This window comes from Schistocerca nitens, chromosome 4 (genome assembly GCF_023898315.1).
Source record: "Schistocerca nitens isolate TAMUIC-IGC-003100 chromosome 4, iqSchNite1.1, whole genome shotgun sequence".
In the NCBI taxonomy this organism is placed as follows: domain Eukaryota; kingdom Metazoa; phylum Arthropoda; class Insecta; order Orthoptera; family Acrididae; genus Schistocerca; species Schistocerca nitens.
The window spans coordinates 828,734,385-828,753,051 of NC_064617.1; the positions used below are offsets into that span (position 1 = coordinate 828,734,385).

General features: G+C 46.2%; 1 protein-coding gene across 1 annotated transcript in view; it reads left to right on the forward strand.

Moving 5' to 3' along the window:
- The first annotated feature begins 3,666 nt into the window (after positions 1-3,666).
- LOC126253254 (transmembrane protein 198) overlaps positions 3,667-18,667 on the forward strand; it is a 149,998-nt gene continuing 134,997 nt past the window's right edge. The window contains exon 1 of the mRNA XM_049954459.1: positions 3,667-3,779. Within this exon, the coding sequence (XP_049810416.1) occupies positions 3,743-3,779 (37 nt within the window). The 5' untranslated portion in view covers positions 3,667-3,742. The remainder of the gene's footprint in view (positions 3,780-18,667) is intronic.

Here is an 18,667-nt window from a genome sequence, read left to right on the forward strand (position 1 = left end):
AAGAAGAAAATATTCGTAGGGCACTGTTGGTTGGAACACTCCGAGGAGGAGATTCAGACATCTAATCGGAAAGGGTTTTCTTGCTCCATTCACAATGACCCATTTTCTCTTGAGTCGCAAGTGTATCTGCTGAGTATAGGTGACTGCATAGTGTGGTGTCATTTTTGTGTTACATTAGGATGAGATAAGGGAGAGGGTAATGTCCGGTGCCGGCACAGACTCCTCTTGAATATGACCAAGGCGATCCTATAACGTCCCCACACTGCGATCGGCTTAAATCATGTGATTAGATCCATTATAAATGGTTCTGAAAGCCTGCGACTGTGAAAACAATAGGTTTGTTTATAGATAACTCTTCTGCTACCAGTCACGATTTCTTTATTTTATTTTTCGCACGACGCGTTTCGGGAAATTATTCCCATTTTCAAGTGCATTTTTTGTGTTTGTTATGTCATTCCTATGTGATGTTGTCGATGTGCGAGATTATGCTTCATTTTGTTGACTTTTCTGCAATATATAAGAAAACACGCGATTTTTAGTTGGTTGTCGATCTTTTTGTGAAATTTAGAAGAATTTGTACTTACAGTTTTCTTATGGTACATTTGTGCAGAGTCTCAAAAAATTGGTTAATTAAGATTTACTCAAGAATTTTTCAAAGGAGCAAAATTTGGTGTAGCTCTATTAAATTCTGTTAGATAAATTACGACATTTGGTCATGTCAATAGGAACCGTGGAATCAAGAACCTATCCCAGAAATAACGACGTAGATCAGTAACGTCGACAACCACACACAATCTTCACTGATATAAAACACTATATTCTTGGAAAATCACTGTTTTCAAAAGAGTCACTGAGACCGATCACTTTAAGCGTCGATCCTATAGTCGCGTGATGCTGATTCCATCGTAATCTTGTGGATAGGTCGGTCATAACTGCTCCACATCCGAAGTTTGTGACAGTTCGCGGGGGAAACTCGCAATCGCACTCCCCTCAGATTTGGTGGTAAGGTGGCCCAGTGAATAGCCCGTCAAAAACTGAACACTGATCAAGCTTGAAAACAGGAAAAAGAAATACTGAACTGTGAAAAAAAAGCAAAACGAAAACAGCAAACGGCCCAAGCTTGAAAATAGCAATATCAAGACAGATTGAATAGTCGCGGCGTCGTGGTCAACCACGTGGCTCATTCTGGTTGCTCCATATTGCACTTCTTGGCGTTGGACAGTTCACTGTCTCTATTTTTTTTTTCCACAGTTCAGTTCACCTTTCTTCTGTTTTCGTGCTTGATCTGTGTTCAGTTTTTGACGAGATGTTCACTGGGCCCTCTTACAACTGAGAGGATGCGATGGGGAGTTACCCTTGTTAATAATAGTCTGTACTGGTATAAACTGTGTCAGCGTTTTCTTCTCGGCCCACTGCAGTCCACGAGCGTCAGAAAGCCACATGCTGTTACCTCACACCTCACACATCGCACAATGGTCGCGAGCGCAGTCTACCGCTTACGAGCCCTCCTTGTGGCTCTATCTTCGGCTAACGCCGCACACAGCGGCCGAAATCCTATCCGGGACCAGCGCGCACACCCGAGCACGTAGAGTTTCAGTCAATGTTACGAAAACGTGCCAGTCTTAACCATTACCGTCCTCTTTGCCTTATCATATCCCAGTGATTACAGCAGTTACACATGAACATAACGAGCAAGGAATTTTTATTTAAAGTGCGCTTCATCAAAAATGAACACGAAACTGTCAATCTCATTGCGTTACTTTATATTTGAGGAATAAATAAATTCGTGCACAGCTTACACTGTGTTGGGGCAACCGCCGGGCTTAACGTCTTCATCCGACAGATATATCACCGTCAACAGTGTCACAAGCTCTCAATCCTTGACACACTCCGGAGAGATTTTCAATTTAATCCATTAAATTGACACAAAGTCTGGTGCTCAGGAACTTTACGGCACTACCGCTGCTCTCCTTGTGAGACGAATACTGGCGGTGAAAATTTCTTCCAAACCCAGCAGGTTCGATCTGGGTATCTTCAAAGTCGAGCGCCACCGAACAGGCGTGTGTTGCCGACCTCGGTTACAGAGGTGAGTAGACTGTTAGGGAAACCAAATACAAAGACACCAATATGTCCTATTTTTGAATATTCCTCCAATGTGTGTAGTACCCATGACCCACGCGTGACAACAGAGAGATAAGGAGTTCAGAGACGCGCTGTTAGGATCATAGCACGTCAGTACAATGTACACAAAATGTAAAGAGAACGATGAGTCTACTTAAATAGGGATACTGGAAGAACTCTGAAAATTTGTTCCAGGACTGGAACTCGTACCTGGATTTCTTGCCTTTCGTAACTAGTCATTGCACCAGTAGAGTATTCTCGTACGCCGCCTGGCCCGAGGCAAATTCTAAATGTCATCTGTTTCCCTTCTATATGCTGAAAACCTTAGACGCATTTGCTGTTTTTGCGAGAAACAAGAATAGGTATTCGAGGAAGATTGTGAAATAATTCAGCTCATACTTATTCAAATATTCCGGGCGTTTATGCCGTGCCGATCGCGGTGGCCAAGCGGTTCTAGGTGCTTCAGTCTGGAACCGCGCGACTGCCACGGTCGCAGGTTCGTATCCTGCCTCGGGCATGGATGTGTGTGATGTCCTTAGGTTAGTTAGGTTTAAGTACTTCTGGGGGACTGATGACCTAAGATGTTAAGTCCCATAGTGCTCAGAGACATTTGAACCATTTTTTTTTTCTTTTTGCTTTGTTCGGATCAATTTGTTGTTGAAACTCACGTTTTGTCTCTCTCTGCAGAGGATATCTTCACGGGGATTGCAGCTTTATCAGAGGGCCGATGCACACCCTGGCTCTCTACTGTCCCTTGCGAAAATGCGTATGTTTATAGAGGCGCTCCACCCTCTTTACTCAGTTGTTTCTGAAGCACACTGTTTACAACGTATCACAGTGGTGCAGCGGAAGTCGAGACGAACAAATTGATATGGGACTCATGTGGTCTGGCCGGCCGAGGTGGCCGAGCGGTTCTAGGCGCTTCAGTCCGGAACCGCGCGACTGCTACGGTCGCAGGTTCGAATCCTGCCTCGGGCATGGATGTGTGCGATGTCCTTAGTTTAGTTAATGACCTCGGATGTTAAGTCCCATAGTGCTCAGAGCCATTTGAACCATGTGGTCTGTCAAACCGGAAAGTAACCACAAATTGCCTAACAAAATCCACCTGTAACTATCACGCTACAGAAAACACTCGTTCTCCAACTGGGAATAACACTACCCTGTCAGAAGTTGAATCTATTAGCTATTTCGTTGACTGGCGTCTTTAGAAGGCTTTTGTTGTACGATTTTTAAATGTCTTTCGTGGCTGGGGGTGGACGCTGACGCCGCGGTGTGCCGGCAGGCCGCGATGGCGATGGCGCTGTCGCTGTCGGTGTCGGTGCCGGCGTCGGTGACGAGCCCGGCGGCGTCGTCGGCGCTGCCGTCGGCTCCGACGCTGGCGCCCGCCGTCGCGGTGACGGTGGGCGGCGCGGTGGCGGGGGGCGGCGGCCGCGGCCCTGGGGGTGGCGCCGGGCCCAGGACTCCCGCCCCCGGGCCTCCCGTGGTGGGCGGCGGGCCCGGCGGCGGCGCGGGCGGCGGCCGCGGACATCCGGGGGCGGACGCGGGGGCAGCCGCCTGCCCCCCGAGGCTCGACTACGGCGCCGCCGCGGACACCGACGCCGCCGCCGCCATCATCTGCTCCATGTACATCGTCTTCGGCGTCGTCTACAGCCTGCTCGGTGAGTACCCCTCAGAGTCTTCATATCCATAGTTTCGTGCTTTAACCTCCCCTTCCTAATCGGCCAACTGCATTGCGATACACTACTGGCCATTAAATTTGCTACACCACGACGTTGACGCGTTACAGACGCGAAATTTAACCGACAGGAAAAAGATGCTGTGATATGCAAATGATTAGCTTTTCAGAGCATACACACAAGGTTGGCGCCGGTGGCGACACCTACAACGTGCTGACATGAGGAACGTTTCCAACCGATTTCTCATACAAAAACAGCTGTTAACCTGCGTTGCCTGGTGAAACGTTGTTGTGATGCCTCGTGTAAGGAGAAATGCGTACCATCACGTTTCCGACTTTGATAAAGGTCGGATTGTAGCCTATCGCTATTGCGGTTTATCGTATCGCGACATTGCTGCTCGCGTTGGTCGAGATCCAATGACTGTTGGCAAAATATGGAATCGGTGGGTTCAGGAGGGTAATACGGAACGCCGTGCTGGATCCCAACGACCTCGTATCACTAGCAGTCGAGATGACAGGCATCTTATCCGCATGGCTATAACGGATCGTGCAGCCACGTCTCGATCCCTGAGTCAACAACCTACTGCACGAACACTTCGACGACGTTTGCAGCAGCATCGACTATCAGCTCGGAGACCATGGCTGCGGTTACCCTTGACGCTGCATCACATACAGGAGCGCCTGCGATGGTGTACTCAACGACGAACCTGGGTGCACGAACGGCAAAACGTAATTTTTTCGGATGAATCCAGGTTCTGTTTACAGCATTATAATGGTCGGATCCGTGTTTGGCGACATCGCGGTGAAAGCACATTGTAAGCGTTTATTCGTCATCGCCATACTGGCGTAATACCCGGCGTGATGGTATGGGGTGCCATTGGTTACACGTCTCTGTCACCTCTTGTTCGCATTGACGGCACTTTGAACAGTGGGTGTTACATTTCAGATGTGTTACGACCCGTGGCTCTACCCTTCATTCGATCCCTGCAAAACTCTACATTTCAGCAGGATAATGCACGACCTCATCTTGCAGGTCCTGTACGGGCCTTTCTGGATAAAGAAAATGTTCGTCTGCTGCCCTGGCCAGCACATTTTCCAGATCTCTCACCAACTGAAAACCTCTGGTCAATGGTGGCCGAGCAACTGGCTCGTCACAATACGCCAGTCACTACTCTTGATGAACTGTGGTATCGTGTTAAAGCTGCATGGGCAGCTGTACCTGTACACGCCATCCAAGCTCTGTTTGACTCAATGCCCAGGAGTGTCAAGGCCGTTACTAAGGCCAGAGTTGGCTGTTCTGGGTACTGATTTCTCAGGATCTATGCACCCAGATAGCGTGAAAATGTAATCACATGTGAGTTCTAGTATAATATATTTCTCCAATGAATACCCGTTTATCATCTGCATTTCTTCGTGGTGTAGCAGTTTTAATGGCCAGTAGTGTATAATTGACGTGATCGCGTTTGCCTACTGAAATTTTACAGTGAGTGAGGCTACCGTTATCGAAGCAAAATAACACCGGGTAGTTGGAGGAAAGTGTACAGCAGACTCTTCTGAACGAAGAATCTATTCTAGATACTGATAATAATTCTGAAATGGGTGGAATTAAGTGCAGTCGTTCACGAGCCACACAGGGTGAAAAGCGTACCACGTAATAATTTAATAGAAAAAATATTGACTATACAAAAATACTGATTAGCAAAAAAGGAATAATCTAACGCTCACCAGCACACTAGGGCAATTTACCTCTAGATCCTTAAGAAAGGTAATGGCAAAGAAAATTAAGCAGTCGCTGGTGTGCCAACGGAAGGTTGTCACCCTTTTCCACACTACAAGAGTTCGCGAGAAAATAAATTAATCAGAAAGCACTTAGTTTACAATCACCCAGTCTGGAATACTAAATTTTGAAAGTAAAGGCAACTGAAGTTGCTGGTTAAATAAATAACTGACTGTAACTGAAACTTTGTTTCATGCAAAATGACTTTCAGTAACCTCAGCATAACGTAATGCAAAATTTACAAAAAGGCAAGCAGTTTACTTTTAATTATGGAAAGATTGAATTGAATTTACTTCAAGCAAATGAGCTACTGATTTACTTTTAAGATAAAAATAACGTATGTACCAAGCCAGCAGGAGTCACTCGCTAAGCTAAATATAGAATAAAGAAAATTGCGCACTCTTAATCGTGCTGTATCTCTAGTTATTAGTTTTGCCATTGAAATTTTGCGTTACTTTAAGTGAGTGAAGTTAATACTGAAAACTGCAAAGTAGTTTAGCCCCCGTTATCGAATACAAGATTGAACAATTACTGAGGCAGCGAAATTTAGATTGAAACTGGGCATTACCAAACAAATAAAACTGGCAGTAAATAGTCAACCAATTTTCATAGTTTTAAGAGACTCGATGGTTGTACGGAAAGGGACCCTGCTTGGTAATAATGTGTAAATGATCATTACGATAAAATAAGAGATATCAGGGCTCACACAGAAAAATGTAAGTGCTCGTTTTTCCCGCGTGCCGTTCGAGAGTGGAACGGTAGAGAGACATCTTGAAGATGGTTCATTGAACCCTGAACCCTCTGCCAGGAACTTCATTGTGAATAGCAGAGTAATCACGTAGATGTTGATGTAGGTGAAGAACAATGACAACACAGGTGCCCCAGAAGTGTCAACTACTGCAGGTTATCATTCAAGAAATTTATTAAATTTTGTAAAAGAGATGGCACTGGGTAATGACAGTACAATATTAGTTAACATTCTTGCGATGTTGTAGCTTTACGGACGACGAAGGATGTGGCCGACGACAATGCTGAGCTTCCGCTGTTGCTGCTGCTGTTGGTTGAGACATTGAGTCGTCTCCAGAGCCACGAATAATTATCTGCCTTTACACTACTACCGTGCTTTCAATACACGCGGGTTAACGAAGTAGGTGCGCCTACACTGGCGCGATCGTATCTGCACACGCGACTGTGGGAACACCCAACAAACACTTCCGCACTGCCATTTCGCAGTTGCTATAAAATAAAATAATGTTCCCGTAGCTATTACCCGGAAATTTACAATGTTTACATTATAATCAAAATGAGTTATATACTGTAACAAATAAATACGATATTACATCCTTTACATACTAACTATCGTTTCTGTAATAAAACTTACATATTCAGAAATGGAAGTAAAGTACAAGTTATCATCAGATACTAAATGGTGAAAAATTCTGGATGACGCAGAAGGTATTTTATCTGTATTTTTGGTGTTGCAGTGCCACAGCAAGAACCTGCATTTTACGGAATAAACTTGCCAGAATTGACACAGTTTATGAAAGACTGCCCTTAACCGCAGTTAGAACATCCCAGTGCGATCTCCTAGATTCGAAGATATATTCTGCTGCCAGGCTGTGAGCACGACGACACTGCACGGCGACTAAAACAGTGGTCGTAACATGCGGACAGAACAGAGTGATCCTGTCGCTATCAGGGTTGTTCGGCAGCACGTCAGTCGAGGCGCTGTGCGCGATGCTCGGGTTATACCCAACAGACATAACCATTAATCTCGCGCTGCAGTACAGGGTATTTGCATTAAAGCGCCAAAGAAGCTGGTATAGGCATGAGTATTCAAATACAGAGATATGTAAACAGGCAGAATACACAAAAAAGTCTGGCGCAGTTGTTAGATCGGTTACTGCTTTTACAGTGGCAGGTAATCAAGGTTTAAGTGAGTTTTAACGTGGTGTTGTGCTCGGCACACGTGCGATGGGACACAACATCTTCGAGGTAGCGATGAAGAGGGGATTCTCCCATACGACCGTTTTACGAGTACACCGTGAATATCAGGAATCCGGTAAAATATCATATCTCCGATATCGCTGCTGCTGGAAAAAGATCCTGCAAGAGCGACGAAGAGAATCGTTCAACGTGACAGAAGTGCAACCCTTCCGCAAATTGCTGCAGATTTCAATGCTGGGCCATCAATAAGTATCAGCGTACCAACCAGTCAACGAAACATCATCGATACGGGCTTTTGGAGCCAAGGACCTACTTGTGTACCCTTGATGACTGAACGATACTAAGCTTTACGCCTCGCCTGGTGCCGTCAACTCCAACATTGGACTGTTGATGACTGGAAACGTGTTGCCTGGTCGGACGAGTCTTGTTTCAAATTGTATCGAGCAGATGGACGCGTACGGATATGGAGACAACCTCGTGAATCCAGGGACCCTGCATGTCAGTAGCGGACTGTTCAAGCTGGTGGAGGCTCTCTAATGGTGTGGGGCGTGTGGAGTTTAGAGTTGATATGGGACCCCTTATGCTTCTAAATATGACTCCGACAGGTGACACGTACGTAAGCATCCTGTGTGATCACTTTGGCAATTCCAGCAGAACAATACGACACGCCACACGTCCGGAATTGCTACAGAGTGACTCCGGGAATACTCTTCTGAGTTTAAACACCTCCGCTGGCCACCGAACTCCCCAGACATGAACATTATTGAGCATATCTGGGATGCCTTGCAACGTGCTGTTCAGAAGAGATCTCCACCACCTCGTACTCTTACGGATTTATGGACAGCCCTGCAGGATTCATGGTGTCAATTCCGTCCAGCACTACTTCAGACATTAGTCGAGTCCATGCCACGTCGTGTTGTGGCACTTCTGCGCGCTCGTGGCAGCCCTGCACGATGTTGGGCAGGTGTACCAGTTTTTTGGCTCTTCAATGTATAATGCCCATAAAAGAACGTAACAAATGACAGAGTGTGTGAAAGACGAACACTCAAAGTCTATCCTCCGTCATACGGCACCCTTCTAAACGACAGTTCAATACAGCCCATATCCGACCAAGCACATCTGCAGTGAAGATAAGGACACCTGCAGCGATGCGATGTCTCAAGTCTTCGAGATTGTGTGGTACAGATGGAACGGAAACGTCATACAATTCCACAAGAAAATATCGCAAGGCGTCTGAACTGACAACCGTGGCGCCCACTCCAGTAGCGGCAGGTCATCAGCCGCGACGCGGCCTATCCCGCGACGTGACATCTCATTTAGATAATCTCATACTCAATTATGGCAATGTTTAAGGGCGCCATCATGTTGGAAGACAAAACACCTGCTGACAGTTTCAGATTGTAGCATGAGCCACAATTCCAGTCTGTCGAGGTAGGTGACTGCACTCAGAATTCTGTCAATGAATTTTTTGTACCGCTTCAGAATGTAGTTCTAAATTGCTGATGTGAAACACGACACGGAAATTGCTTTGCATTCGTCTGTAGAGAATCCGTGTTAGTATTTTGCAGCTGTGCCTTATTAAACTGCCGGCCGCGGTGGTCTCGCGGTTCTAGGCGCGCAGTCAGGAACTGCTACGGTCGCAGGTTCGAATCCTGCCTCGGGCATGGATGTGTGTGATGTCCTTAGGTTAGTTAGGTTTAAGTAGTTCTAAGTTCTATGGGACTGATGACCACAGCAGTTGAGTCCCATAGTGCTCAGAGCCATTTGAACCATTTGAACCTTATTAAACTGATAGTTCGGTAATTTTCACATCTGTCAACATCTGCTTTCTTTGGGATTGGAATTATTATATTCTTCTTGAAGTCTGAGGGTATTTCGCCTGTCTCATACATCTTGCTCACCATATGGTAGAGTTTTGTCAGGACTGGCTCTCCCGAGGCTGTCAGTAGTTCTAATGGAATGTTGTCTACTCCGGGGGCCTTGTTTCGACTTAGATCTGTCAGTGCTCTGTCAAACTCTTCGCGCAGTATAATATCTCCCATTTCATCTTCATCTACATCCTCTTCAATTTCCATAATATTGTCCTCAAGTACATCGCCCTTGTATTGACCCTCTATATACTCCTTCGGAACACGTGAGGCACTACTGACCTTACGACTTAGCTTAGAAGAAAGATTAAGGAAAGGCAAACCTACGTTTCTAGCATTTGTAGACTTAGAGAAAGCTTTTGACAATGTTGATTGGAATACTCTCTTTCAAATTCTGAAGGTGGCAGGGGTAAAATACAAGGAGCGAAAGGCTATTTACAATTTGTACAGAAAGCAGATGGCAGTTATAAAAGTCGAGGGGTATGAAAGGGAAGCAGTGGTTGGGAAGGGAGTGAGACAGGGCCGTAGCCTCTCCCCGATGTTGTTCAATCTGTATATTGAGCAAGCAGTAAAGGAAACAAAAGAAAAGTTCGGAGTAGGTATTAAAATCCATGGAGAAGAAATAAAAACTTTGAGGTTCGCCGATGACACTGTAATTCTGTCAGAGACAGCAAAGGACTTGGAAGAGCAGTTGAACGGAATGGACAGTGTCTTGAGAGGAGGGTATAAGATGAACATCAACAAAAGCAAAACGAGGATAATGGAATGTAGTCGAATTAAGTCGAGTGATGCTGAGGGAATTAGATTAGGAAATGACACACTTAAAGTAGTAAAGGAGTTTTGTTATTTGGGGAGCAAAATAAGTGATGATGGTCGAATTAGAGAGGATATAAAATATAGACTGGCAATTGCAAGGAAAGCGTTTCTGAAGAAGAAAAATTTGTTAACACCGAGTATAGACTTAAATGTCAGGAAGTCGTTTCTGAAAGTATTTGTATGGATTGTAGCCATGTATGGAAGTGAAACGTTGACGATAAATAGTTTAGACAAAAAGAGAATAGAAGCTTTCGAAATGTGGTGCTACAGAAGAATGCTGAAGATTAGATGGGTAGATCACATAACTAATGAGGAGGTATTGAACAGAATTGGGGAGAAGAGGAGCTTGTGGCACATCTTGACTAGAAGGAGGGATCGGTTGGTAGGACGTGTTCTGAGACATCGAGGGATCACCAATTTAGTATTGGAGGGCAGCGTGGAGGGTAAATATCTTAGAGGGAGGCCGAGAGATGAATACACTAAGCAGATTCAGAAGGATGTAGGCTGCAGTTGGTACTGGGAGATGAAGAAGCTTGCACAGGATAGAGTAGCATGGAGAGCTGCATCAAGCCAGTCTCAGGACTGAAGACCACAACAACAAAATATTTTCTCTGCCTGGAAACTTGGAAATTTGTGGTAATCTTCTATGGGACCAAACTGCAGATGTTATCGCTCCCTAGACTTAAAAAACTACTTAATCTAACTTAAACTACTTACGCGAAGGACAACACACACACCCATGCCCGAGGGAGGACTCGAACCTCCGACGGTTCATCCGCGCGAACCGTGACAAGGCGCCCTAGACCAGGAGGCTCTCTGCCTCGTTGGTCACTGTTTTCAGCACGTATGGTGAGCTTCACTGGCGACAAACTGTTAAAAATTAAGAAGAAGGAGAGAGAGAGAGAGGGTCAAACCTCTGAGCGTTTATCTTTCACGTATTGTATCATTTGATACATTAAGTTCAGCCATCTAAAATGTTTTGTCGACTTCACAATACTCTGTATATTGTCTCTGAAAAACGACAGATGAGGCACATTGGGAAGAAATACAAACCTTGAGACCCCTGAAAAATTGGGGAGTGAACTCACGGCAAAAGCGTTCATACCACTGCGGAAAGGACCATATGGTATTCCTCCCCAACATCAGATAGTAGTTGAAGATGAAACACGTCAACCCCACACTGGGCATTGTTCGTTTTCTGACCGCGAACCATATCCCATGCGCTTGCTGCGTGTAAACCTTGGCGAGGAGGCTGATGTGCCAGTGGAGAGGAACGCACCCGGAGCAGGTACTCCTGTACTGCAACCGTTGGTCGCTGGTAAGACGACTAACACACAACACGACGGCATTACACAATCGCCTCGAGACCAAAACTGTATACCGACCTCAGCGACAGCGCTGACACAATATCGAGAGCGCTGCATAAAGAGTACTTGCAGCGACGAGAATGCAGGTGGCAATCAACATAGGCGGCGAACGACTCCACAGACAATAATACCAAGGCGGACACTAGCAGTACCGTCACTTGGGGTGATTTGGAACTACTGGGGTGAAATGGAACACGGTATCCATTTCAACAAATCATCTTTGCTGTGGAGTGATACTTTGGTGTAACTAATGGAAACCACCCTCTAGAGCACCACAGAGATTCCAGTGATATAAAAATTGTATGTGTCAAAGAGGTATGTGATTTTTTAAAAAATAATGTATTTAAGTAGGCTATAAACTTTACCTTTTTTCTAAAACTCTGGAAACAAACTGTTGCACAGCTACTCTGGTAATAGTAATACAGTTCTCTGAGATTGGAATGTGGATGACAACTATCAGTGATGATGTTTGAAAAGTTAGGTTTGGTTATGTTATTCATTAGCTGCAGACATAAATGTAGAAAATCATATTTTTTCAGGGTAAATTGGAACATGCCACGGGTATACAAAAAGAAGATTGGGCCAGCTGGCTATCAAAAATACAGTGAGACAAGCCTGCAGAAAGCTGTCAGTGATGTCAAGGCTTGTAAATTATCACTCAGGAATGCATCCAAAAAATATGGTGTACCACCTAGTACACTTTCAAGGAAATTAAATAACAAAAATCCTTTGAAAATAGGTGGACAAACTGTTTTGAGTTTAGAAGAAGAGAAGACATTAGTCAGTGGATTATTTAAATGTGCAGAATGGGGTCAGCCATTAACGACAAGTGAGATAAGGGATATTGTAAAGAGCTACTTAGGTTTATTTATCCCAGACCTCGAGTCAGATTTCATGTACTAAAGAAACAACGGGTAATTCACGTTCAGGTCAAGAGTGCCATGGACCCGAAAAGGCTGAAAATCACTGCAGTAGACATTTATAAAGATGCCTAAACCGCCATAGCTCTGCTACCCGACAGACAAGCTACAGTACAGATGACATGACAATTTTTATGTTCATACTGAAAATATAACGGAAAAAAGCAAACAATTGCCTAGCATTTAAATGCCCTCATTGTATTGTGTTGAACTGGGAACCTAGAAACGACAGAGAGGTTTCGTCTCCAGCGTAGCCTCAGTGGTAACGTAGTACATAAAATGTATTCGCGGTTGCTAATATGGACAACCATCATCTGTATAATGGAATCACGACAATGAAAATTTGTGCCGCACCGGAAGTCGAGCCTGGTTTTCTCTTATTTTCATTGTTGTCATTCCATTACACAGATGACGCTTGTCCTTACTCGCAACTGTGAATACATCTCGTGTACACTCCTGGAAATGGAAAAAAGGACACATTGACACCGGTGTGTCAGACCCACCATACTTGCTCCGGACACTGCGAGAGGGCTGTACAAGCAATGATCACACGCACGGCACAGCGGACACACCAGGAACCGCGGTGTTGGCCGTCGAATGGCGCTAGCTGCGCAGCATTTGTGCACCGCCGCCGTCAGTGTCAGCCAGTTTGCCGTGGCATACGGAGCTCCATCGCAGTCTTTAACACTGGTAGCATGCCGCGACAGCGTGGACGTGAACCGTATGTACAGTTGACGGACTTTGAGCGAGGGCGTATAGTGGGCATGCGGGAGGCCGGGTGGACGTACCGCCGAATTGCTCAACACGTGGGCGTGAGGTCTCCACAGTACATCGATGTTGTCGCCAGTGGTCGGCGGAAGGTGCACGTGCCCGTCGACCTGGGACCGGACCGCAGCGACGCACGGATGCACGCCAAGACCGTAGGATCCTACGCAGTGCCGTAGGGGACCGCACCGCCACTTCCCAGCAAATTAGGGACACTGTTGCTCCTGGGGTATCGGCGAGGACCATTCGCAACCGTCTCCATGAAGCTGGGCTACGGTCCCGCACACCGTTAGGCCGTCTTCCGCTCACGCCCCAACATCGTGCAGCCCGCCTCCAGTGGTGTCGCGACAGGCGTGAATGGAGGGACGAATGGAGACGTGTCGTCTTCAGCGATGAGAGTCGCTTCTGCCTTGGTGCCAATGATGGTCGTATGCGTGTTTGGCGCCGTGCAGGTGAGCGCCACAATCAGGACTGCATACGACCGAGGCACACAGGGCCAACACCCGGCATCATGGTGTGGGGAGCGATCTCCTACACTGGCCGTACACCACTGGTGATCGTCGAGGGGACACTGAATAGTGCACGGTACATCCAAACCGTCATCGAACCCATCGTTCTACCATTCCTAGACCGGCAAGGGAACTTGCTGTTCCAACAGGCCAATGCACGTCCGCATGTATCCCGTGCCACCCAACGTGCTCTAGAAGGTGTAAGTCAACTACCCTGGCCAGCAAGATCTCCGGATCTGTCCCCCATTGAGCATGTTTGGGACTGGATGAAGCGTCGTCTCACGCGGTCTGCACGTCCAGCACGAACGCTGGTCCAACTGAGGCGCCAGGTGGAAATGGCATGGCAAGCCGTTCCACAGGACTACATCCAGCATCTCTACGATCGTCTCCATGGGAGAATAGCAGCCTGCATTGCTGCGAAAGGTGGATATACACTGTACTAGTGCCGACATTGTGCATGCTCTGTTGCCTGTGTCTATGTGCCTGTGGTTCTGTCAGTGTGATCATGTGATGTATCTGACCCCAGGAATGTGTCAATAAAGTTTCCCCTTCCTGGGACAATGAATTCACGGTGTTCTTATTTCAATTTCCAGGAGTGTATTTCATAACGGCTTAGTAGCTGCAGTGCCTGATGCTGCGGACATGCGTGCACCTCCGAAGGAACACTGCACTGTAATTCGGAATATCACGGGCACTGCAATATCGCATTTATCCGCCGACACCGGGCAAGCGACTTTCAAGTAAACTGTCTCCCCTGTAGGGGAATATACGTAATGGATGTACGAGTACAGGTCGTAGACACGTGGTTGACGACATATAGAAGTTAAGTGTGGTGTTGAGTCATGCTTGCCTAGCCAAAAGGTAAGGCGACTGCCCGCGATTATCGGGACTTCCGGGTTCGAATCCCGCTGCATTCCGTTATACACTTAATAATTGTCCATATTCACAACTGCGAATACATTTCATGTATTTCATAGCGGCTGTAGTCGCTGCATGTCCGAAGGAATATTGCATCGTAATTTTGAATACCACGTTGTTGTTGTTGTGGTCTTCAGTCCCGAGACTGGTTTGATGCAGCTCTCCATGCTACTCTATCCTGTGCAAGCTTCTTCATCACCCAGTACCTACTTCAACCTACATCCTTCTGAATCTGCTTAGTGTATTCATCTCTTCGTCTCCGTCTACGATTTTTACCCTCCACGCTGCCCTCCAATACTAAATTGGTGATCCCCTGATGCCTTAGAACATGTCCTACCAACCGATCCCTTCTTCTGGTCAAGTTGTGCCACATACTTCCCTTCTCCCCAATCCTATTCAATACCTCCTCATTAGTTATGTGATCTACCCATCTAATCTTTAGCATTCTTCTGTAGCACCACGTTTCGAAAGCTTCTATTCTCTTCTTGTCCAAACTATGTATCGTCCTTGTTTCACTTCAATACATGGCTACAATCAATACAAATACTTTCAGAAACGACTTCCTGACATTTAAATCTATACTCTATGTTAACAAATTTCTCTTCTTCTGAAACGCATTCCTTGCCAAGGCCAGTCTACATTTTATATCCTCTCTACTTCAACCATCATCAGTTATTTCGCTCCCCAAACAGCAAAAATCCTTTACTACTTTAAGTGTCTCATTTTCTAATCTAATCCCCTCAGCATCACCCGATTTAATTCGACTACATTCCATTATCCTCGTTTTGCTTTTGTTGATGTTCATCTTATATCCTCCTTTCAAGACACTGTCCATTCCGTTCAACTGCTCTTCCAAGTCCTTTGCTGTCTCTGACAGAATTACAGTGTCATCGGCGAACCTCAAAGTTTTTATTTCTTCTCCATGGATTTTAATACGTACTCCGAATTTTTTCTTTTGTTTCCTTTATTGCTTGCTCAATATACAGATTGAATAACATCGGGGATAGGCTACAAGCCTGTATCACTCCCTTCCCAACCACTGCTTCCCTTTCATAACCCTCGACTCTTATAACTGCCATCTGGTTTCTGTACAAATTGTAAATAGCATTTCGCTCCCTGTATTTTACCCCTGCCACCTTCAGAATTTGAAAGAGAGTATTCCACTCAACATTGTCAAAACCTTTCTCTAAGTCTACAAATGCTAGAAACGTAGGTTTCAAAAATGGCTTTGAGCACTATGGGACTTAACTTCTGAGGTCATCAGTCCCCTCGAACTTAGAACTACTTAAACCTAACTAACCTAAGGACATCACACACAGCCATGCCCGAGGCAGGATTCGAACCTGCGACCGTAGCAGTCGCGCAGTTCCAGACTGTAGCACCTAGAACCGCTCGGCCACTTCGGCCGGCAAACGTAGGCGTGCCTTTCCTTAATCTAGCTTCTCAGATCAGTCGTAAGGTCAGTATTGCCTCACGTGTTCCAATATGTCTACGGAATCCAAACTGATCTTCCCCGAGGTCGGCTTCTACTAGTTTTTCCATTTGTCTCTACAGAATTCGCGTTAGTATTTTCAGCTGTGGCTTATTAAACTGATTGTTCGGTAATTTTCACATCTGTCTTTGGGATTGGAATTATTATATTCTTCTTGAAGTCTGAGGGTATTTCGCCTGTCTCATACATCTTGCTCACCAGATGGTAGAGTTTTGTCAGGACTGGCTCTCCTAAGGCTGTCAGTAGTTCTAATGGAATGTTGTCTACTCCCGGGGCCTTGTTTCGACTCAGATGTTTCAGATCTCTGTCAAACTCTTCATGCAGTATCATATCTCCCATTTCATCTTCATTTACATCCTCTTCCATTTCCATAATATTGTCCTCAAGTACATCGCCCTTGTATCTGAATACCACAGCACTGCATTTTCGTACTAGCAGTAGTGGTAGCAGAGCTGGTCAGACATCAGCGGCACAGGCGAATAGGGACCGACGTGGGCAAAGTATTAAATGTAAACTACTAGCGCAGCCCTGGTGTTGTAGTTTTACTACTAACTACTAAGGCATGCTAATGCTATATCCTAGGCATTAAACAATGCTGATCTTACATTATACAGGGTACAACATTACATACGTACACAAACGGTAGAAACTTAACCTACTTGGAGTAGTAGAATTACAAGCATGTTCAAAATTAAATGTCGCTGGCAAGTGTCACCGAAGAATCACGAAAACAACATAATATCTGGGCACCTACTCTGAATCTCTTGGAGAGAGCTCCTTAAACAGCTTGCTATATTGACAACAAGCCATGCCGTGCATGCATTTTCTTGCGTAATTGGTTGACATCTGTAATAGCCTTTCGAGAACAACTATGAATTTAAAAAACTAACGTAAGAAGGAAAAAATATCTAGGTCAACCATGTCTTAGCCTTATCGCAGCGTTAAGAGGAGAGCGCTAACCAGCCGTAAATCTTTAGCCAGCTAATCAGTGATCTACAGGATCTAACTGCTAAAAGGATAATACTGAAAAGGAATTAAAACAACTAATGTAGCTCTAGGAATTAGGCGTTGTGTTGGGCACATAACACTTCTGTCAGGTTTGTTGCTGCCAGTCACGATTGCCTATTCTGTTCCAACTCAGAGTAGCACTTACACCAAATATCTTCAATTATTTGCCGTAAATGTTCGAATCTCTGTCTTCTCCTTCTATTTTTGCTTATACAACTTCCTCAGACTACAAAAGAAGTTGTTTCATGATATCTTAACATATCATTCTATTCTTTCTTCTCATTTGTGTTCGCACGTACTCTTTTCCTCGCCACTTATGCGAAGAACCTCCTAACTACTTTATGTTTTCAGTTATTTCGTTAACAGGTGTTAATACATCATAAAATAAATAGATCTTAGGACAACTGAGTAAACTGGCGGAATGTAAGCACAGAAGTAAATGCAGCTGCGCACTGACTTTGTAATACACTCCTGGAAATGGAAAAAAGAACACATTGACACCGGTGTGTCAGACCCACCATACTTGCTCCGGACACTGCGAGAGGGCTGTACAAGCAATGATCACACACACGGCACAGCGGACACACCAGGAACCGCGGTGTTGGCCGTCGAATGGCGCTAGCTGCGCAGCATTTGTGCACCGCCGCCGTCAGTGTCAGCCAGTTTGCCGTGGCATACGGAGCTCCATCGCAGTCTTTAACACTGGTAGCATGCCGCGACAGCGTGGACGTGAACCGTATGTGCAGTTGACGGACTTTGAGCGAGGGCGTATAGTGGGCATGCGGGAGGCCGGGTGGACGTACCGCCGAATTGCTCAACACGTGGGCGTGAGGTCTCCACAGTACATCGATGTTGTCGCCAGTGGTCGGCGGAAGGTGCACGTGCCCGTCGACCTGGGACCGGACCGCAGCGACGCACGGATGCACGCCAAGACCGTAGGATCCTACGCAGTGCCGTAGGGGACCGCACCGCCACTTCCCAGCAAATTAGGGACACTGTTGCTCCTGGGGTATCGGCGAGGACCATTCGCAACCGTCTCCATGAAGCTGGGCTACGGTCCCGCACACCGTTAGGCCGTCTTCCGCTCACGCCCCAACATCGTGCAGCCCGCCCCCAGTGGTGTCGCGACAGGCGTGAATGGAGGGACGAATGGAGACGTGTCGTCTTCAGCGATGAGAGTCGCTTCTGCCTTGGTGCCAATGATGGTCGTATGCGTGTTTGGCGCCGTGCAGGTGAGCGCCACAATCAGGACTGCATACGACCGAGGCACACAGGGCCAACACCCGGCATCATGGTGTGGGGAGCGATCTCCTACACTGGCCGTACACCACTGGTGATCGTCGAGGGGACACTGAATAGTGCACGGTACATCCAAACCGTCATCGAACCCATCGTTCTACCATTCCTAGACCGGCAAGGGAACTTGCTGTTCCAACAGGACAATGCACGTCCGCATGTATCCCGTGCCACCCAACGTGCTCTAG